This window comes from Lontra canadensis, unplaced genomic scaffold (assembly GCF_010015895.1).
Source record: "Lontra canadensis isolate GAN:19392208 unplaced genomic scaffold, GSC_riverotter_1.0 scaffold33, whole genome shotgun sequence".
NCBI classification, from domain to species: Eukaryota; Metazoa; Chordata; class Mammalia; order Carnivora; family Mustelidae; genus Lontra; species Lontra canadensis.
Window position 1 is genome coordinate 6,912,816 of NW_022631027.1, and position 24,140 is coordinate 6,936,955.

The window sequence follows — 24,140 nt, forward strand, 5'->3', positions numbered from 1 at the left end:
ACTGGTGCTTCAGTGGGAGGTCAAGAAATAAAATAGAAGGAATCAGGCACCTTATAATTTATCCCCTTCTTCTGCTTTGAATAAAATGAGAACTGTATGTGTACTAAATAGCCCATTACGTCATTTTGATGATTCTCAAAGTGTAGTTCTGGGACCAGCAATATTAGCATCTTCTAGGAACTTATTAAAATTGTAGGTCTCAGGGGCACCTGGCTGGTATAGTCAGTTGAGCATCCGACTCTTGGTTTGGCTCAAGGTCGTGATCTTGGTTGTTAGAGCCTTGTGTCAGAATTTCTGCTTGAGATTCTCTCTCCCTTTCCCCCATCTCCCTCTCTCTAGAATAAATAAATAAATTAATTAATTAATCTTTCTAAAAAATTGTGGATTTCAGGTTCTGTCTCAGATTTACTGAATTACAAATTCTAGGAGATGAGACCCAGCAATCTGTATTTGAATAAATCCTGCAGGTCATTCTCATGTACCCTAAAGTAATTTTTCATTACCATCAGAGTCTTGTAATTTCTTTGTATTACATGTTATTTTCATTTTATTCCTAGGTATTTTATATTTTTGGTTGTTGTGAGTTTGTTCATGTTCTGTTCATTGATGGTATATAGGAAGGCTGTTTCTTTTTGTATAATATAATTATTTTGTAATTAGAACTTTTTGTCATAATCTTTTATTCTAATAATTTATCATTTTGAGTCTCCTGGATTTTCCAGGCAGCTAATGATAGTTTCAGCAAAAGAAAGAAAATATTGTCTTTTCAAAATTTATACTTACTACTTTTCATTATTCTTTTTGTAACTGTTCGAGAAATCATTGGATATAATGGTGATAATAGTCATTCTTATCTAGTTTCTGAACTATATGGTTATGCTTCTAGTGTCTGACTATGAAATAGGATATAAGCTGTTATTTCAGATATATGTATTATTTCATTCCTTATAAAGATTCTTAGTAGACAGATGATGAATTTTGTCTATCTCTTATTAAATAATGGTTTCTCTTACCTCAGTGATTTAAAATGATAGAATTCCTAGTATTGAGCTATTCTTGCATACGTGGAATAATCTCTTTAATAGCCTTTAAAAATATCCTTTATTGGTACGTCTCGGTGGCTCAGTTAGTTGAGCATTGGGCTCTTGGTTTCTTCTCAGGTCATGACCTCATGGGTCGTGAGATGAACACCACCTCCACCCCATGTCTGGCTCTGCAGGGAGTCTGTGTGAAGGTTCTCTCCCTCTGCCCATCCCCCCACTTGCCCACACATGCATGCACACACTGTCTCTCAGTAAATAAATCTTTAAAAAATATATCTATCCTTTATTTAATAGGGAGGCTGAAGATAAATTAGAGCAGAGCCAGAAAATGGTGATTGAAAAGGAGCAGAGTTTGCAGAAGTCCCAAGAAGAATGTATAAAGTTAAAGGTGGACTTACTTGAACAAAGTAAACAAGGAAAGAGGTATGTGTTTTCAAAGCAAATTTTAAAACAAATTGTTTTTGTAGAAGGAAAAAGAATATATTACCTATTTAAAATCATAGCTAATTTTTTTTTTTTTTTTTAAGATTTTATCTATCTATTTGACACACAGAGAGAGATCACAAGTAGTCAGAGAAGCAGGCAGAGAGGGGGCGGGGGGTGGGAAGCAGGCTACCCTGCTGAGCAGAGAGCCTAGTTCGGGGCTCGATCCTAGCACCCTGAGATCATGACCTGAGCCGAAGGCAGAAGCTTAACCCACTGAGCCACCCAGGCGCCCCATAAAATCATAGCTAATTTTTAAAGTGAAAAAGTTTAAGTAACCTGGTGGTAGGATAATTTAATGTTCTTTTTGTCTATTAATTTTTTTTTTCATTTTCTATTAAAAATTTCATATTACTGGCATTCTGGATTGGGATTAGAAACCTGATAATGATAGTCAGTGTATTGATATTTACTTATTTCTGAAATTAAGTTTTATGACCTACATAAAATTCATGAGGAAGTGTAGTTGGGTCTTCCTTTAGGAATACATAAGTAATGCAGAAGTATTTATTTTATATAAAACACATTTTAAGATAAAGTTTTGTAAGTAGCCTTGACTAAGGAACCGTTAACTCTTAATGTCAATTAACTTGTAAACGAATAAAGATTTAAATTTTTTTAGTTTAATAATATTTTCTAATATCATTATATAATTTATAGCAGTTTTACACAGGGTAAAGTGATAATCTGCATTTTGATCTTCAAAAAAATTTTTATTTTCTTGGGGGCTCCTGGGTGGCTTAGCCACTTAGGCATCTGACTCTTGGTTTCAGGTCAGGTCATGATCTCAGGGTCATAAGATCAAGCCCTTTGTTCAGTTGCATGCTCAGGAGGGGCCTGCTTGAGATTCTCTCTATCCCTCTCCCTCTCTCCCTTCCCCACTCACATGCTTGCACACTCACTTTCTCTCAAATAAAAAACAATAATAAAATCTTTAAAAAGCTTTTTTTTCTTTTTTGAGTTTTTATTTAAATTCCGGTTAGTTAACATACAGTGTAATATTAGCTTCAGGTGTAGAATTTAGTGATTCATGACTTAAATACAATACCTATTGCTCATCACAAGTGCCCCACTAAATACCCATCACCTATTTAACCCATCACCTACCCACCTCCCCTCCATCAACCCTCAGTATGTTCTCTGTAGTTAAGAGTCTGTTTTATGGTTTGTCCCCCACCCATCCATGTTCACCTGTTTTGTTGCTTAAGTTCCACATATGAATGAAATCATATGGTATTTGTCTTTTTGTGACTGACTTATTTCGTCTGGAGTAATACTGTCTAACTCTGTCCACGTCATTGCAAGTGGCAAGATTTCATTCTTTTTGATGACTGAAGAATATTCCATTGTATATACATTCTGCATCTTCTTTATCCATTTATCAGTTGACGGACATTTGGGCTTTTCCCATTATTTGACTATTGTCGATAGTCAAAACATTGGGGTGCACGTATCTCTTCAAATCAGTATTTTTGTATCCTTTGGGTAAATAGTAGTGCAATTGCTGGATCATAGGAAAGTTCTATTTTTTAACTTCTTTTTTTATTTAAAGTAGACTCCATGCCTAGTGTGGAGCCCAGCATGGAGCTTGAATTCACAACCCTGAGATCAAGACTTGAGGTGAGATCATGACTCAGACGCTTAACTGACTGAGCCACCCAGGTGCCTCTATTTTTAACTTTTTGAGGTACCTGCATACTGTTTCCAGAGTGACTGCATCAGTTGGCAGGGTTGTGGAGAAAGGGGAACCCTCTAACACTGTTGGTGGGAATGCAAAAAATTTTTTATTTTCAAAAAAGGTATACCATGATAAAATAAGGTTTTGAAGAAAGTTTTTTTTTAAGAAAGTATTTTTTGAAAAGTTGTCATAAATAAGTTAAATATTTGTTTGCATGTGCATTTAAACTTCTAAAAACTACTTGAAATCTTTAAGTCATTTTTCATTAAAGTAAGCTTGGCAGAATATTTTCCTGCAGTATTTGGTTAGTATAGTTCAAGTTTCAGTATATATTTGGATGGCACTATTACTTTATGGAAATATTTAGGTTTTGGAGTCAACCAGATTTTATTTCTCAGTGGCTCTGTTATCTTGGGCAAACTGTCTGACCTTCTTGAGCTTTAGTTTGTTCATCTGTTAAATCAAGATGATAGTATATCTATGTGAGGATTAAATGAGAAAAAGAAATGTAAGGTGCCTCTTAATAAACACTAACAAATGTGGCTATTTTAAGTGTAAACTGTGGGTTAAACATTCTGAAATTAAGACATATTCAGATAAATTTTTACTTACTCAGATAAACATTTTGTATATGATTATTTGAAATAGTGAAATGATAATACACAAAGACTAGCTTCATAGTATAGCTAAGAAAAAGTACAGAGGAAGAATGACTGGTTATCTCTGTAAAACTTAAATAAGAGATAATTTTTACGGAAGGGTGTTGACTTTGTTTTCATACATTCTGGACAAGGCATGGAAGTATGAAAGCATCACTGCTGAGAACAGTAGGGAGTTTTTTGTACTTATAAATGGATAGATGTAGTAGGAAATGAGGCAAGGAATTGTTAGGCCAAAGTATTTATATTTTAATCTGGAGAGCACATATAGGCAATTGAGATTTTTAGGTAGAGATATGACATCTAAATTTTTGAGAGCTTTTTGAAACTCCATCCATCTAGAATGGATGTTGGCATTCTAAAATTGGAACCTTTGCAAAGATGGGAAGATTAATCATAATCATAATGGGTTAGAAAACTAGTGTAAAGGAAAAGATTGTTTAGCTTTATGCTGTTTATAAGAGACATACCCAAAATATAAGGACACAGAAAAATTGAAAGCAAAAGAATTAGAAGAAATATTTTAGGCAAATAGTCACTAAAACAAAGTAGATATAGCTATATTAATATCACACAAAATAGGTTTAAGTGCAACAAGCATTACTAGAGTTAAAATTACTCTTATAGGGGTGCCTGGGTGGCTCATTTGGTTAACTGTCTGACTCCTGATTTCTGTTCAGGTCATGATCTCATGGTTGTGAGATCCAGGCCTGTGTCAGGCTCTGTGCTGGGTGTGGAGCCTGCTTAAGATTCCCTCTCTCCCTCTGCTCCTCTCCCCGCCCCAGACCTCTCTCCTCCTCTCAAAAAACAAACAAACAAACAAACAAACAAAAAAGGCTCTTATATAATGTTTAAATAACCCTTAAGCAGAAGCCCTAAAGATTCTGAACTTGTGTGAATCTAATAGTAAAATTTCAAATAAAATGAACAAATCTGTAATCATACAGGGAACATTTTTACACATTTACTAGGAATTGTTGTTAGGTGAATAACAAGAAAGCTAGCAGTTGAAGAGTTCAATGACAATTAACAATCTTGATCTCATGTGTATATATGGAAACCTATACCCAACAGTTTGAAAATTCACATTCTTTTAAGCACTTCTAGAACATTTATAATCTCTCACCTCACTGTGCCAAAAGTATGAGTTTCGACAAACACCAGATTGAGTTTCGACAAACAGATTGATATGTTTTATGTATTGCCTTCTCAGACTGTTGTACAATGAAATTAGTATATAATCCCCCCAAATCATGTATGTTTGGAAATTTAAAGCCGGCCTTCTTGATACTTATGGAGCATTGAAGAAATTAGATAAAGATTAGAAAGCTCTTGATGAGGAGTGATATAAAAAAAAAAAATAATCACAGCTCTTGGGCTGCAGCCAAAGATACCCTTTTATTATTATTATTATTATTATTATTATTATTATTATTATTACGTTCAGTTAGCTAGCATATAGTACATTTGATGTAGTGGTCAATGTTTCATTAGTTGTGTATAACACACACACACCCAGTGCTCATCATCATACATGCCCTCCTTAATACCCATACTTTCCCTTCTATAACCCTCAGTTTGGTTCCTGGACCCAGAGTCTCTCATGGTTTGTCTCCCTCTCTGATTTCTTTCCATTCACTTTTCCCTCCCTTCCCTTATGATCCCCTGCACTATCCCTTATGTTCCACATATGAGTGAAATCATATGATAATTGTCTTTCTCTGCTTAACTTATTTCACTCAGCGTAATCCCCTCCAGTTCTATCCTTGTCGATGCAAATGATGGGTATTCAGCCTTTCTAATGGCTGAGTAATAGTCCGTTGTATATGTGAACCACATCTTCTTTATCCATTCGTCTGTTGAAGGGCATCTTGGCTCCCTCCACAGTTTGTCTATCGTGGACATTGCTGCTATGAACACTGGAGGTGCATGTACCCCTTCTTTTCACTATGTCCGTATAGCCAAATAAATTCTTAGAGGAAAATTTTTAGCCTCCTATGTGTATGTTAAATTAATATATGAGTGAGAATGAATGAGTTAAAACATCGAATTTATATAGTCAAAAAAAGGCAGTAGAAGAAAAAGCATCACAAGAAAAATAAAAATAAAAGTATTGAAATAATAAAAGATGAAATGGTGGAATAGAAAACAAGAAAACAATAGAATCACAAAAACCTAAATCTGGTTCTTTTCATAATGACCAAACCAATGGGTACCAGATAAGATTAATCAAGGAGACAAGGCACAAAAGCAATACTGGGGAGGTGAACTATGAGAGACTATGGACTCTGAAAAACAATCTGAGGGTTTTAAGGGGGTGGGGGGTGGGAGGTTGGGGGAACCAGGTGGTGGGTATTAGAGAGGGCATGGATTACATGGAGCACTGGGTGTGGTGCAAAAACAATGAATACTGTTACACTGAAAAGAAATTAAAAAAAGTAAAAAAGCAATACTGGGGTTGAAAAGGAACTTCTAAATTACAGATTTAGCTATGATTTAAGAAATAAGACCAAATACTATGAACCATTGTAGTATGATAAATATGAAAACTTAGACTGAATAAATGACTTTTTAATAAAATATAATTTAACAGAATTTAAGAATAAATTGAAAACGTGAATAGATATATAGCCATTACAGATATTGAATCAATAGTTAAAAATTTGCCTACAGGAAAGTAAACCAAAGAAAACAATGGTGATGACAAAAGGAAACAGGCCCATTATGGCCCACAATATCAAGTTTTGGCAAAGTTGTGGAGCACTTGGAATTCTGATATGCAGGTTATGCAGGGGGCCGTGGAGGGGAAGCATCAGGGTTTGTCAGGAGGCAGAGAGAGTTGGGAGAAAAATATGAGCAGGAGATGTTATTGTGGTGTCTGTGAGAAGGAGCAGTTAAGGCAGGGTCAGCAGGTTTAGGTTTGGTAGTATAAATAATCTCAATGGACTGAGTTTAAGACTGTCCTGAGTTGTCTAGTACCTGGTCCTGAGGTAATTAGGACAGAGGATTATTGGCCCTGAGTATAAGAGCCGAAGACTGGAGTGAGGAACCGGCTCTGGGTTGATTAGTTCGTTTATGAAAGGTAAACTTCCAGGTGAGTAATTTACTATCTTTAAGAATTGGCTAACCCTGGGAGGGCCAGTCTTCCTAGGATCTGTAAGGCCCCACGTATCAAAATGTCAGAATAGAAGGACATACTTAATCTGATAGAAAAAGTTATAAAATGTTACTGAAAATCTTAAGAAAGACCTAACTAATGAAGTATATATCAGAGATTGCTTTGGTAGCACATACTAAAATAAAACTATATATACTATTTTTTCTGGAAGGGAGCCTAATATAAAATTGTCAGTTTTTCCCAAAACAATTGATACATTCAATACAATTTCAATCAGTATCCCAAAAGATTTTTGGTAAACTGTATTGAACTGACCCTGAATATCATATGTAAGAACAAAGGTCTAAGAATAAGGGAGGCAATTTTGAAGCTCTAGACCAAAGTGGAGGACATGCCTGTAGATACCAGGACTTCTGAAGTTATATGAATTAAATTAATGTGTTGTTGGTATAGGAATACCCCTCCCCCCCCAAAAAAATTGATTGTATAGAACAGATCCTCTTTAGCAAACATACACACAAGGGAAACTTGCTATGTAACAGGTGGCATTACAAATCAGGGGAAAGATTCGAAGAATCAGTAAGTTAAGGTGCTGGACAGACTGACATTGTGTGTTTCATATGTGGTAGAGTGGAAAGAGTATAATGTCCCTTATGTAGTGTGCTCCCAAGAATGAACAGCCGGCATCTACTACTCATGAGGAGACAGGCAAGGCTAAGCAGATGTTTCGCAGCATGCATTCAATGATTACTGGATTTCTCACTTGGGACACATCAGCTGTCTTGAGAATGTGAGAGAACCCTGGTTTGATGTGTTTCTCCTCATGGTGAAGCACAAAGCTTGAGAAATAGTAGGTAGTTGTGAAAAGAGAGGGAAGTAGGATGAGAAAAACATGTAGTGATAATCTACTTCCAGATAGCTTGAGTGGCTGCTGCACATTTATGCCAGCTTTGGTCATAGGTCATTTTTAACTTTATACTTGGTCACATTAGGAAGTAAAAGAAGGTAGAATCATTGAATCCAGGGCTTCACAGTAAATACAGAATTGACCACCAGCTTCTGGCAGTTGAAGATCTCATCTTGTGTGACTCTTCAACGGTGTTGTCATTATAGACCTTTGAGTAACCTCTGTGTGTATGTGTGTGTGTGTGTGTGTTTGTGTGTGTGTGAAAGGTTTTTTTCTACTTATTAAACAGAGAATGCTCATATTTCTCTATATAAGAAAATATAAAATACTCGCATAGCATGAGTCTAAAATCATGTGGTTTTTTTGTGCACCTTATTTGACATTTAATTTTGTGTCAGTAGTCCGTGTACCCTGGTGGTTGAGAGCAAGGGCCCACCTGCTTCTTAGATTCATACATTGTGTTTACTACTTAATATGTGTGAGGGCGTGCCTTGAGCATACTGTTTAGTTTTTTTAGATACTAGTTACAGATAAAATAAGGATAATGTCCGATTGACAGAGTTGTGACCATTTGATTAGGTATATAAAGCAGCTAAAGCTCTCTGTGGCACATAATATATGTTCAATAAATTCAAACTATTATTGTAAAAAAATTGTCGGTGTCATGAAAGACTTAAAAAAATGCTGAGCTATTCTAGATTAAAGAAACTAAAGATAGAAAATAACTAAAAGCGGTATGTGATCCTAGATCAGAAGAAAAAAAAAGATCTATAAAGAACATTAGAATAACTGATAAAACTTACACATGAATTATATGTTAGATAATAGTATTGTAACAATTTTAAATTTTTTGAATTTGATAGTTGTGGTTATATGAGGCAATGTGTGTTTTCTTAGGATACATACTAAAGTATTTAAGGGTGAAGGTTACTTATTTCTCTAGAATGCAATTCACTACAAAAACATCTCAGGTGAGAGACAAAAGCGGTTGTGGCCAAATATCAAAAATTGGTTAATCTGCATTAAGGGGTACCTGTTTGAAATTTAAAAAACAAAAAGTTCATCAAATGTTGCTGGGAAAATTCTTTATTGATTTTTAATAATTAAATAAGATCCCTGCTTTGTGCCTGTAGGAGTGCTGTCATCCTGACTCTGTTTTAGGCCCTCCACCTTGTTCATGTTCACTGGATTACCTCTCTTGGGGCTACGTGTTCTGGGCCCCTTGAGATTAATATACATACCTTAGAAATGCCAGTCAAGGTAGGGATGGGGGCGGCTTGCTTTGGCCTCCCAGGAATCTGTTAGAAATAACATAGTCTTTCCCCTTTCGATGCACAGGTAGGCCACAAGACCTAATTAAAGGTTAGTTCTCAGGTACAAGCAAACCCTCTGATCTCACTGTGGTGACCCATTTCCTCCCCGCCATGCATCCCCTTGCTTTGTAAAATCTTTAGGCTAAGGCCTGGACTTTACAGAGAAGAGGTTTAGAAAATAGAAAAACTTTTGGGCGTGGGTATGATACTGACTATTTCAGCCCAGTAGTCTCAGTTCGATGTGAAAGGTATGAGGAAAGATCAGGGTTAACTAAGGCAGGGCTTTGTAGTGGTTGGATGTTGTTCAGATTTTTATATCTTTTAGATATGTCTTTTGAAAATACCTTTTTGAAAATTTACTTGCCCTTTGCAAAGGTCATAGGATTTATTGAGTATTTTTAATATACTAGACAGTGGACTGATTCTGTAATAACTGATCTTTGAGAATTTGTACAGCCTAAGCCACTTCCTGTAATCTTTTCCAGATAAAAAAAATTGCCAACACATAGGAATGTATGTATGTTTCAAAGTTAATGTATTTTATTTTTCATATTGATAATAGGAAACTTTTTAGTCTCTATTCATTTTGCGGTTTAAGCCTACTATTCTTTTTTAGTACTGCTCATTTCTAATTTTTCCTTACAATAAAATATAGGTTACTTTGGAGTTTCACTAGTCAAATGTATAACATTCTTTACTTTTATTAATCATCCCTTTTTAAATTTTAGAGCTGAACGACAAAGGAATGAAGCACTATATAATGCTGAAGAGTTAAGTAAAGCTTTCCAACATTATAAAGAAAAAGTGGCAGAAAAACTGGAAAAGGTAAGAAGCAGATGTGCCAATTCAGTGTTTTGTGTTACTGTCTATATCTAAATATAAAAGCAGACATAAATAGAATATGTTTACTTAGAATTAAAGCAGGGAATAATTTTTATGACCTCATAATAAAATTGTTGGAATAAAGAATTTAAAAATACTGGTTAAGGCTGGTGTTCATAATCTTCTTTTAATGAGCAAAAATCTTTTTTTATCCAAAGTGGGAAAAGAATGGAGACAAGGGGAAAAACAATACATAGAGAAAGGAAAAAAAAAAAATGCAGAGAAGGATGAGGTGAGTGAGCAGAAGTTGGAGCCGTAGATGTAGAAACAGAAAATTTGTTCCCATCCCCTTGATGGAAATGAAGGCAGAGTAGATTGTAGAGCCTTTAATTGGTCTCCCTGGACCTGCCACCCTGGGAGGGTCTGTCTTCTGCTTCTCAGAGGGAACATTCCTTGAACAGATTCTGCATAGTAGTATAGTGACTTTATTATATTCATTTAATATTTTCAAGTAATGCCACATGGATTATAAAACCTGTTTGGAGGAAGGCCACATGCTGAATATTCAGATGTTGAGCTCAGAAGGGAGGTCTGGTCAATAGATACTAATGTGAGAGACTTTCATTTTGATTTAATAATTGAAACAGAGGAAGTTAATGATTCTGTTCAAAGAAAGGTAGACAGAAGAAATATTAAAATTTTAATAAGGGGGTGTTTGGGTGGCTCAGTTGGTTAAGCATCTGCCTTCGGCTCAGGTCACGATCCCAGGATCTTGGCATCAAGCCCCACATCAGGCTCCTTGCTCAGTGGGGGGCCTGCTTCTCCCACTCCCTCTGACTGCTGTTCTGCCTACTTGTGCTTGCTCTCTCTCTCTCTCTGTCAAATAAATAAATAAAATCTTTAAAAAATAATTTAATAAGAGGGGTGCCCGGGTGGCTCAGTTGGTTAGCTCAGGTCATGATCTCAGGGTCCTGGGATGGAGCCCAGCATCAGGCTCCCCACTCTGCAGGGGGTCTGCTTCTTCCTCTACCCCCACCCTGCTTTTGTGCTCTCTCTTTACTCTCTTTCTTTCTCTTAAATGAATAAATAAAATCTTTTTAAAAAATAAAAATTTAATAAGGACAAATACCATATGATTTCACTTATATGTGGAATCTAAAAAAAATGAACAAAAAGCAATATCAGACCTATAAATAAAGAAAACAAACTGATGGTTCACAGAAAGGGAAGGAGGATGGGGGAGGGCAAAATGGCTATACCTGTAGAAGGTACAGGCTTCCAGTTAGGGAATGCATAAGTCACAGGGATGAAAGGTACAGTATAGGAAATAGAGTCAATGGTATTATAATAGTGTTGTGTGGTGTCAGATGGGAACTACACTTGTGGTGAGCATAGCATAATGCATAGAGTTGCAGAATCACTCTGTTGTACATCTGAAACTAATGTAACATTGTGTGTCAACTATATTTCTTTCTCTTTTTTTTTAAGATTTTATTTATTTATTTGACAGAGAGAAATCACAAGTAGGCAGAGAGACGGGGCGGGGGGCAGGCTCCCCACTGAGCAGAGACCCCGATGTGGGACTCGATCCCAGGACCCTGGGATCATGACCTGAGCCAAAGGCAGAGACCCAACCCACTGAGCCACCCAGGTGCCCAACTATATTTCAATGAAAAAAAATTTAAAAATCAGGATCTTATTAGGTACTGGTCTGAAGTGTAAATTAATCTGGTCACTGTTTTGAAAGCCTTGGAGAAGATCCCCATGGGAATGCAATAGCATAGAAGGGATTTTTTATAAGGTAATATGAAGGAGGTAGAATACTCACTGCTGGGGGAATATCCTCAGGGAGAGGGAGGACTTTATACAGGAAAGAGAGGAAAAACATAAGATGCTTTTTTACACTTCTCCTTAGGATTCTCAGTTTCAAACTCTGGTCAGCAGAGCCCTATAGTAACGTAGATGTAACAGAAAGTGGAGGCAGATCTCTTGAGTCCTCTTCTCCCACCACTCCAACCTGGGTGCTTGACTTTTTTTTTTTTTTTAAGATTTTATTTATGTCTTTGAGAGAGAGAGAGAAAGAGATTGAGAGAATGAGCAGTGGGGAAGGGCAAATGGAGAAGCAGATTCCCGCTGAGCAGGCAGCTGGATGTGGGGCTGGATCTCAGGATCCTGGGATCATGACCTGAACTAAAGGCAGATGCTTAACTGAGGCCACCCAGGCACCCCCTGGGCGCTTTACTTTTACCTGTTTTAGATTTGATTTCAGTGGGGGTATTCAGTGGCTAAAATTTCAAGAATTATTTCTCCGGAACATTTGCAGTATAGTTTGCCTTTACTAACTCGATGTAGCATCCCTACATGAGTTGCTTGCCTGTGGCCTGTGAGGCCAGAACACCTACTTTCAGATGGTAGTACCATTGCCCCTCTGTCACAGGCCTTAACCATTTCTGGACAGATGGTCGAGTCCCCCTCCCTGCCCTTTGTTATTGCTGAGGAAGTTTACTTTGCTCCTTTCACTACAAGACCAGGGCCTTAAACATGTGGAATATGAACTGTACTCTCATGTTTATTTCTGAAATCACTATTTTTTATTTTGGAACACCTAAAATTTATGACCACAGTAGTATGTCCACTTAAAATGAATTATTGTTTTAGGTTCAAGTTGAAGAAGAAATATTAGAGAAAAATCTAATTAGCTGTGAAAAAGAAAATAAAAGGCTACAGGAAAAGTGTGGTCTATATAAAAGTGACCTTGAAATTCTAAAAGAGAAATTAAGGTACAGTATCCTGTTGTGGAAAAAGGATTTTTGTGTGGAAATGAAAAAAGAACTGAAACATTATAGAACATTTGTATATTGTAATTATGGCCTTAAATTGCATAGAAAGATAGGTTCCGTGACTGAAATTGTTTTCTAGGTAACGTTAGGATTCCTTTTTTTTACTAAATAATTTTTTTAATATTTTTTTATAAACATACAATGTATTACTAGCCCCAAGGGTGCAGGTCTATGAATCACCAGGTTTACACACTTCACAGCACTCTCCATAGCACATACCCTCCCCAATGTCCATAACCCCACCACCTTCTCCCCCTCCCCGCCGCCCTGCAACCCTCAGTTTGTTTTGTGAGATTAAGAGTCTCTTATGGTTTGTCTCCCTCCTGATCCCATCTTGTTTCATTTATTCTTTTCCTACCCCCCAAACCCCCCACGTTACATCTCCACTTCCTCATATAAGGAAATCATATGATAGTTGTCTTTCTCCGATTGACTTATTTCGCTAAGCATAATACCCTCTAGTTCCACACACGTTGTCGCAAATGGCAAGATTTCATTTATTTTGATGGCTGTATAATATTCCATTGTATATATATATACCACATCTTCTTTATCCATTCATCTGTTGATGGACATCTAGGTTCTTTTCATAGTTTGTGTATTGTGGACATTGCTGCTATAAACATTCGGGTGCTAACGTTAGGATTCTTAACCGATAAAATATATTTATATTAATATACTTGTAAATACAGCGTAATATGATCAAGATATTTGTTTTGCATATATTTAGAGAAAATGAACACACACATACTGTCCTTGTGGTGTGATATTAGCTTGTTAGTAAAATATGTGTTCTTCAAATCATGATGAATTACTTAGTCCAGACTTCTCATTTCAGAGACATTAAAAATGTGAAATAGGAAACTATGAATGCATTGTGATGTATTTCAGTATTTAATTTTTTATTGTAGAATATTATTCTGCTGTATGGATGTACCACATTTTTATATCCATTAATCCATTCACCAACAGTTCTAAAGATTAGATTGTTCTAATGTTTGACATGTTTTTATAGGTGTATGTGGGTGTGTGTGGGTATATATATTTGAAAATAATACTGTTTAGTATTCAGTTAATGGTTGATTACTTTTCTTAGAGTTATGGCTAAGTTCATGATTTTTCCTTATATAATTTAAAACTTTCTTGATGTTGCAATATGTTGAATTAGGATTTTGGAGTTAGATCTCCTGTCTTACACTTTTCAAAAGGGAGCAGAAATGCTTTGAAGATAATGGAATTATCCTGCCCTCCTATTTACTGTGAGATACTGGCAAAGTTTCATAACCTTTCAATAGCTTGGTTTCCTTCTCTGTAAACAGAGAATGATAATAGTGCTGCCCACATAAAGTTGTGGGTGCCTGGCATGCAGAAAGTAGGCACTCAGTAAAGTGAGCTGGTGTTACTGTTCTAGAATTAAAGCTTTAAAATATTTTAAAAGTGAGATTAACTAAATATGACTACTGAAAATAGATGTATATTTTATTCTCATTTTTATGCTTGTTTCTTCATAGGCAGTTAAAAGAAGAAAATAACAATGGAAAAGAAAAATTAAGGCTCATGGCAGTGAAAAATTCAGAAGTTATGGCACAACTGACTGAGTCTAGGCAAAGTATTCTGAAGCTAGAGAGTGAATTAGAGGACAAAGAAGAAGTACTTAGAGAAAAATTTTCTCTAATGAATGAAAACCGAGAATTAAAGGTCCGTGTTGTAGCACAGAATGAGCGACTGGATTTGTGTCAACAAGAAATAGAAAGTTCAAGGGTGGAACTGAGAAGTTTGGAAAAAGTTATGTCCCAGTTGCCAGTAAGTATGGGTGAAAAAGAAAATTTTACTGAACTGCTTTATGAGAGGTCATCTTGTGGTTGCTTTATTAGTATAAATATATGTATGTCTGTATGTCTGTACGTATTTTTACATATCTGTACTTTCAATCATGAATTTCTTTTCTGTCTAATCCCTTTTCTTTTTCTGCACTTAACCTTTCTACTCTTCCACCCTGTCTTAGTCTCTGAGGTGCCATATGTAAGAGTGACACAGGATTTTTTTTTTTTTTTTGACAGAGAGCACAAGTAGGCATAGCAGCAGGCAGAGGGAGAGGGAGAAGCAGGCTCTCCACCGAGCAGGGAGCCTGACGTGGGGCTTCATCCCAGGACCCTGGGATTATGACCTGAGCTGAAGGCAGCGACTTAACTGATTGAGCCACCCAGGCATCCTGACACAGGATTTTTAAAAAATAGCTTCATTTAAGTAACATTGACATAGCATAGAATTCACTAATTTTAATTGTACCGTTCAGTTATTTTTAGTAACCTTGCAAGTTTTGGAACAATACCACGATCTAGTTTTCAAACATTTTTATCATCCCCAAAAGATCTTTGTGCTTATTTGTAATTAGTCCCTGTACCCACACCCACACCTAGGGAACCACTAATCTACTTTCTTGTCTCTAGAGATTTGTCTTTTCTGAGCATTTCATATAAATAAAATTATACAATATATGCTTTCTTGCATTCTAAAAATTTGGGGGGATCATCCATTGTGACACATATCAGTACTTCATTTCCTTTTATTGTTGAATATTAGTCCATTGTATGGATATACCACATTTTATTTATCTATTCACCATTAGATGGACATTTGGATTGCTTCCACTTTTGGACTATTAAGAACAATGCTACTGTGAACATTTGCATACAACTGGTTTTGTGGACATACTTTTCATTTCTTTTGAGTAGATAGTTACCTAGGAGTGGACTTTCTGTGTCATATGGTAAAGTTATGTTAAACTATTTTCCAGAGTAGCTGTACCATTTTAGGTTCTCACCAGGAATGTATGATTGTTCCTGTTTTTCTGCATCCTAGCCAACATCTTTTATTATCTGTCTTTTAGATTATAGCCATCTTAGTGGGTATAAAGTGGTATCACATTGTAGTTTTAATTTGCATTTTTCTAATGACTAATGATGTTGTGTGACTTTTCATGTACTTATTAGAATGCACAGAGCATTAAAATGTTTTTATGATAGCAGCTGACCACCATTTCTCTTTCAGTTATATATATGACCATATATATAAGTGAGATTAGGAAGAAAGTAAATATAACTGTATCAGAAACCCATTATTGTTACATGTATGATAAGGGTGAGATCAGGAAAAGAGCATAGATAAATATCTCATGGATGGTTTCAAATATATTTGAAGGGGTGGTAGACTCTTACCAGTTTTAAACTACCATGGAATTAATAAGCTGAAAGGGGCCTTAGAAATCGTTTGATTCAACACCTTCATTTTATTGCTGAAGAAATGTAGCACCAAGGAAGTAAGTAACTTTTACAACTAGCTGGTAGCAGAATTAAAACTAGAATGCATGATTCTTGGTTCCCAGACCTTTGCTATATCTGCTTTTCTAGGATCCTGATTTTTTGCTTAGGTTTTTAATGTACTGTTTACTTTTGAAATTTGACAGTAATTAGATGCAGATTGTATTCATTTTTAAAATTTTTAAAAAGATTTTATTTAAAAGGGAGAGAGAGAGAATAAATGGTGATAGGAGCAGAGGGGGAAGGAGAAGCAGGCTCCCTGCTAAGCAGGGAGCCCGATGCAAGTCTCCACCCCAGAACCCTGGGTTCATGACATGAGCTGAAGACAGATGCTTAACTGACTGAGCCACCCAGGAGCCCAATAGCATTCATTTTAAACTGATATTCTCATTTGACTCAATATCAAGAATTACTTTCTATGTGATTCTGAAGTTGGTGTGGTAATATATGTTTGATTCTGTGTTTCATGCAATGCTAGGAATAACATGGTTTGGAAATGTGAATTTTTTTCATTTCTAGGAAGCTTGGTTTGGTTATAATTTGAAGGTAGTAGTCATTAAGTGCTTATCTTACCCCCTTTCACAACTAATTAAAAAAATTCTCTATTGTTCAAACATACAGAAAAGCACATACCACTTGTTATATCTGAGTAATATATTGTGATATCCACTTCAGATTTTTTTAGAATAAAATTTTACAGATAAATAAAGCCTCTTTATGTACTGTGTTAGATCCCAGTCCTTTCAATCTGTCCTCAGAGGTAGGCACTATTCTGAGACTCATGTGTATCCTTCTTGTCTATATTTTAAATGTTGCCACATATGAATGCTCTAGAAAAACATATATTACTAATATATTTTTGGAAAATACTACATGTGCCTCTGTTGTTTTTCACTTAATGTTGTGTTATATGATGTCTCCAAATGATTTATATAACGCAGGTTTATTTTAACTCTTGTGGTTTTCCTGCTGTCTTAACATTTCATAATGTTATTTATACATTTATCCTGTTGATGGACCTTAGGTTATTTCTGTTAATTCACATAATTTTTAAAAATTGGAGTTCTGAATAATAAAACAATTACATCATCGATGTAAGTTTACATGTGTTTGTTTTTAAATTTGCAGTTAAAAAGAGAGATGTTTGGTTTTAAGTCATCTCTTTCTAAACACCAGATGAGTAGTTTCTCAAACAAGGAAGACAGTTACATTGGCTGCTGTGAGGCAAATAAAATGGTGATTTCAGAATTGAGGTATGGTTTTCAGATGCTGAAGTTGCAGCAAATACTGTGTTTTTTAAAAATTGGTAATTAATTTAATCTTTGAGAAGATGAAAAATGTACAGAAAAGTTCTGCAAGTATTATAACAAATATCTATGTTTCCACAACTAATAATTGATTCTTCCTAACATTCTGTGATTTTTTTTCCAAATGTGTTTAAGTAAAAAGTAAAAACATTATGGGATGTTCCTTCTCACTAGTCTCATTCTCCTCCTAAGTGTCCACCATCCTGAATTGTGTGTATATTCTTCAGTCCATTTTGTATATGTTTACATCCATACATGGAAAATATACTATGTGCTTATATTGTTTGTAATTTTGCTTTTTCACTCAGCATTATTTTTTAAATTCATAAATGTTGAGGTAGGTAGTTAGAGTGACTAATCAATGGGTGGATTAGTATGGTTAGTTTTAGTAGCTAACTATATAGGAGTCTATCCTATAACTGTATCACTATTTATTGATAGCTACCTTGTTTCTACTTTTCTTCCATTATAAACAGTGCTCCAAATTACATACATTTACATGTTTCCTTTTACAATATACCAGAGTTTCTCCAAAAGGGAAATTGCTGGGTCATGGTGTGTGTATATTTTTAGTTTTACTGGGTACTATCAAGTTTTTAAAATAGCTGAACCAGTTTAGATTCCAATCAATGGTATGTAAGAATTTCTACATCCTGCCCAATAGTTAACAAATACCAGAGTTTTAAAATTTTGCTAACTTGAGGTAAAAATAATATGAGATATTTATATAGGATCTTTCTAATAATTTTTGGTGTATTTTATTTTGTTCCAGGATTAAGCTTGCAATAAAGGAGGCAGAAATTCAAAAGCTTCAGGCAAACCTGGCTGCAAATCAGTTATCTAAGAGTCTTATTGCTTGTAATGACAAACAAGAAAGTGGCAAATTAAATAGTTTAGAGACAGAACCGGTAAAACTAGGAGGTAGTCAATTAGGTGAGTATATTAAATTGAATTTTTAAATTCTAGGTCTTTTTTTTTTTTAAGATTTTATTTATTTTGGGGGAGGGGGAAGCATAAGCATGAGCAGGGGGAGGGGCAGAGGGAGAATCAGGCTCCCCACTGAGCAGGGACCCTGGGATCATTACCTGAGGCAGACATTTAACTGACTGAACCACCGAGGTGCCCCTTAATTCTAAGTCTTTTATGATAATTTTTTAGAGAAATGGATTATCAAAAGTTTAGTTTCTATTATCGATAATCTATTAGTACTAGTTTGGGTTGGTCTGATCTCTCCTCATTCATGATTTTATCTATCTGAGGCCTTTCTCTCTCTCTTTTTTTTTTTTTTTTTTAAAGATTTTTTTATTTATTAATTTGAGAGAGACAGAGTGAGTGAAAGCATGAGCAGGGTAGGGGCAGAGGGAGAGCATGAAGCAGACTCCCCGCTAAGCAGGGAGCCTAACGCAGGGCTCAGCCCTAGGACCCCAACATCATGATCTGAGCCAAAGGCAGATGCTTAACTGACAGAACCACCCAGGTCCCCTTCTCTTTTCGTTTTGATAAATCTGACTCAGGGTTTATCAGTTTTATTCTTTCAAAGAACCAGTTCCTGGTTTCATTGATCTATTCTGGGTTTCTTTTTTTGTTTGTTTCTATATCATTTATTTCTGCTCTAATCTTTATTTCCCTTCTCCTGGCTGTAGGCTTTGTTTGTTGTTCTTTTTCTAGCTCCTTCCAGTGGCATTTAAAAAAAAATTTTTTTTAATTTCCATTATTTTTTTTAAGATTTTATTTATTTGAGAGAGAGAGATCACAAGTAGGCAGAGAGGCATGTAGAGAGGGGGAAGCAGGCTCCCCGCTGAGCAGAGAGCCCAGTTTGGGGCTCGATCTCAGGACCCTGAGATCATGACCTGAGCCGAAGACAGAGGCTTAACCCTCTGAGTCACACAGGTGCCCTGCCCTTTTTTTTTTTTTTTTAAATACAAAGATATATATATATATATATATTTTTTTTTTTTTTTTTTTTTATAAACATATATTTTTTTTTCCCCAGGGGTACAGGTCTGTGAATCGCCAGGTTTACACACTTCCCCACACTCATCATAGCACATACCCTCCCCAATGTCCATAATAACCCCATTATATATATATTTTTTTAAAGAGTTATTTATCTGAGCAATAAAGAGAGAGCACACACAAGCAGAGGGGAGGGGCAAAGAGAGAGGGAGAAGCAGATTCCCCACTGAGTAGGGATCCCCATGCAGGACTCAATCCCAGGACCCTGGGATCATGACCTGGGCTGAAGGCAGATGCTTTACTGACTGACCCACTCAGGCGCCCTCCAATGACATTTTTTATAGAACAGGAGAACGATCCTAAAATTTGTAGGGGACCACAAAAGACCCAATAGCCAAAGTAATTTTGAAAAAGTAAAACAAAGCTGGAGGCATCACATTTCCTAATTTCAAACTATATTACAAAGCTATAATATTTAAAACAGTGTGGTATTGACATTAAAAACAGACATAGATCAATGGAACAGCATAGAGACCACAAAACCTGTGCATAAGGAGTCAATTAATTTACAACAAAGGAGATAAGAACATTCGATAGGATAAGGATAACCTTTTCAATAAACACTGTCAGGAAAACTGAATAGCCAAATGCAAAAGAATGAAAGTAGATTACTATCTTACAGACAAAAATCAACTCAAAATGGATTATGGATGAATATAAAACCTGAAGCCGTAAAACTAGAAGAAAATGTAAGAAAAAAGCTCCCAGATACCAGTCTTGATGATGATTTTCTTTTGGACTTGAGACCAAAATCAAAAACAAGAAAGTAAAAATAAGTGGGACTATATCAAACTAAAAAGCTTCTCTCCAGCAAAAGAAAAGACAACCTATAAAGTGGGAGAAAGCATTTGTAAATCATATCTGATAAGGCGTTAATGTCCATACATAAAAATTCCTGCAACTCAATACAAAAAAAATTTGATTTAAAAAAATGGGCAGAGGCGGGGTACCTGGCTCAGTCATTTGAGTATCTGACTCTTGATTTCAACTCAGTCTTGATCTCAGGGTCGTGTAATTAAGCCCCGAGTTGGGTTCGGCACTCAGTGTAAAGTCCGCTTGTCCTCACCCTCTGCTCCTCCCCTAGCTCTCTCTCTCTCTCAGATAAATAAAATATTTTTTTTAACCAACTGAGCCACCCAGGCGTCCCTAAAATATTTTTTTTAAATGGGCAGAGGATCTACATAGACATTCTTCCAAAGAAGACATCCACATGGTAAACAAACACATGAAAAGATGCTCAACAGCACTAATCATCAGGGAAATGCAATCAAAGCCACAATGACATATCACCCCACATCTGTCAGAATGGCTATCATCAAAAAGGCAAGAAATAAACATTGGTGAGGATGTGAAAAAAAGGGAACCCTTGTGCCCTGTTGGTGATCACATAAATTGTACAGTTGCTTTGGAAAACAGTATGGAAGTTCCTCAAAAAATTAAAAATAGGACTACCATATGTTACAGTAATTCCAGTTCGGAGTATTTATCTGACATCTGAAATCACTATCTTTTTTTTATTATGTTCAGTTAGCCATCATACAATACATCATTAGTTTTTGATGTAGTGTTCAATGATTCATTAGTTGCATACAACATACAGTGCTCATCACAACACGTGCCCTCCTTAATACCCATCATCTGGTTACTCCATCCTGCCAACCCCCTGAAATCACTATCTTGAAAAGATGTCTGCACTCCTATACTATATATATGTATATAATGTACGCATACATGCTGAAATATTATTCAGCCATAAAAAAGACACCCTGCCACTTGTGACAACATGGATGAACCTTGAGGACATTAGGTTAAACAAGAAGTCAGGCAGAGAAAGACAAATACTGCATGATCTTGCTTATGTATGAAATGTCAAAACAACAAAACAAACTCATAGAGGACAAACTGGTGTTTGCCAGAGGCAGGACTTAGGGGTGGGGAAAATGGGTAAATGTGGTCAAAAGGTACAAACTTTCAGTTATAATATAAACAAGTCCTGGAGATGTAATATATAGCATGATGACTATAGTTACTAATACTGTATTAGATGTATAAAAATTGTTGGGAGAGAATATCTTTCTTTTTCTTTATTGTGTTAGGTTAGTCATTCGTTTTTGATGCAGTGTTCCAGGATTCATTGTTTATGTGGGAGAGAAGATCTTAAAAGCTGTCATCCCTCCCTAAAATTTGTAACTATATGTGATGATGTATATTAAATAGACTTATTGTAGTAATCATTTCAAAATACATACACATACCAAGTCATTATGTCATACACCTGAAACGAATATAGTGTTATATGTCAATTATATATCAATAAAAAATAGCTGGGATAATTATATTAATTTTGGACAGAGTTGAGGCTGACAGAATTAGAAGGATAAATTAACAAACCCACATATATATCTGAAGATTTCAAAAGTACTTTCTCAGTAATTGATAGAACAAGTACACAGAAAATCATTAAGAGGGGGCGCCTGGGTCCCTCGGTGGGTTGGGCCACTGCCTTCCGCTCAGGTCTTGATCTCAGGGTCCTGGGATCAAGTCCCGCATCAGGCTCTCTGCTCGGCAAGGAGACTGCTTCCCCCTCTCTCTGCCTGCTGCTCTGCCTACTTGTGATCTTTCTCTGTCAAATAAATAAATAAAATCTTAAAAAAAAAATCATTAAGAGGAAAGAAGACTTAAGTACTATAAAGAAGTTTAATATGATTGACATTCACTCTATACAGTAATCACCAGAATATACAATTTTCTCAAATGTATTTAAAATATGCATTAAGATACTCCATATGCTGGCTAATAAGTGAAGTCTCAAAACATTTTAAAAAACTGAAATTAAAAAAAAAAACTGAAATCAGTTTCATTCATACAACCTAGTGTCCACTACTAATAACAAAAAAATAGCCAGAAAATTCTAAATATTTGGAAATAAACACACACAAAAGATATTATAGGATATTTTGAAGTAAATAAAATGAAAATACAACATATAAAAATTAGTGTCAGCTATAGCATTGCCTAAAGATAATTTTATACCTTAAAACACTTAGATTAGAAAAGAAGAAATGTTTAAAATCAATAATCTAAGCTTTCACTGTAAGAAAAATTAAAGACAATTAAACCCGAAGGAAACTGAGAAAGGAGTACAAGGGATCCTGTGGGAATGTTTTTCTGGTTTTGGGGTTTTTTAAAAAATTAAAGTATAATTAACATAGCATGTTATGTTAGCTTCAGGTATACAATATAGTAATTCAACATTTGTATACATTACTCAGCATTCATCATGATAAGTGTACTCTTAATCCTTTTTATCTGTTTAACTCTTTCTCCACCCTCTGGCAACAACCAATTTGTTCTCCATATATGAGTGTATTTTTGTGTTTTTTTTCTTTGTTCATTTGTTTCTTAAATTCCACATGTGAGTGAAATCAAACAGTATTTGTCTTTCTCTGACTTATTTCAGTTAGCATTATATCCTCTAGGTCCATTTATGTAGCAAATGGCAAAATCTCATTTTTTATTTTTTGTGGCTGATACTACTTTTAAGGTTGATATTACTGAATGTAATGTTCCATTTTATACACGCCCACACCCTGTCTTCTTTATTCATTCATTTATCGGTGGACACTTAGGTTGCTTCCATATCTTGGCTATTGTAAATAATAATGGAATAAATATAGGGGTGCATATATCTTTTTGAGTTAGTGTTTTCATTTTCTTTGGGTATACACCCAGTAGTAAAATTACTAAATCATATAATAATTCTGCTTGTTTTTCTTTTAAATAATTTATTTATTTATTTGACAGACAGAGATCACAAGTAGGCAGAGAGGAAGCAGTAGGGGGCAGGCAGGCTCCCCGCTGAGCAGAGAGCCCACGATCCCAGGGCCCTGGGATCATGACCTGAGCCAAAGGCAGAGGCTTTAACCCACTGAGCCACCCAGGCACACCTCTGTTTTTGTTTTTTTAAGGAACTTCCATTTTGTTTTCCAAATGTGTTTTTTATTTTAGCTGTTCTGGCAGGTATGAGGTGATATCTTACTGAGGTTTTGATTTGCATTTCCCTGATACTTAGTGATGTTGAACACTTTCTCATATGTCTGTCTGTTGGCCATTTGTTTCTGATGGAAATGTTAGATGTCTTGATTGTGGTGATAGTTACAAAGATATAAGCCTATGAAAAAAACAAACATTTGACCAAGTCTATCGAACTTTTTATTTTAAATGGGTGCACTTTATTGTAAGTAAAATTTACATCAAATACCTTTTTATTTATTTAAATAATAATACTTTTGCCCCCTTGTCGGGGGGCAAAGGGAGAGGGAGAGAAAAACTGTCATCTTGGTGCTTGTTTGGTATTTATTTTAATGACCTTTATTCATCTTTCCTGCTTTCTTTTGGATCAGTTATATTTTAGTATTCCATTCTTGTCTCCACTATTGATTAGCTAACTATACCTCTTTATTTTCTTAATGGTTGCCCTAGTGGTTAACTTATGTATCTTTAACTTATCATGGTCTATCTTCAAGTATAATTGACTGGTGGCAGAAAAAATGACAGCAGAGAAAATTAGATAGCTAAGTGATTAGAGAGAATAGGGATGAGTAATGAGATTATTAGCAGAGTGCATGCTAGTT

The 24,140-nt window shown here is 35.6% G+C and overlaps 1 protein-coding gene across 2 annotated transcripts in view; it reads left to right on the plus strand.

The window, feature by feature from the left end:
- CCDC18 (coiled-coil domain containing 18) overlaps positions 1-24,140 on the plus strand; it is a 117,363-nt gene that overhangs the window by 11,290 nt on the left and 81,933 nt on the right. For both annotated transcript variants that reach the window (XM_032867154.1, XM_032867152.1), the window contains exons 7-12: positions 1,338-1,466; positions 9,930-10,026; positions 12,682-12,803; positions 14,375-14,666; positions 17,312-17,436; positions 18,263-18,423. In XM_032867154.1, the coding sequence (XP_032723045.1) occupies positions 1,338-1,466; positions 9,930-10,026; positions 12,682-12,803; positions 14,375-14,666; positions 17,312-17,436; positions 18,263-18,423 (926 nt within the window). The remainder of the gene's footprint in view (positions 1-1,337; positions 1,467-9,929; positions 10,027-12,681; positions 12,804-14,374; positions 14,667-17,311; positions 17,437-18,262; positions 18,424-24,140) is intronic.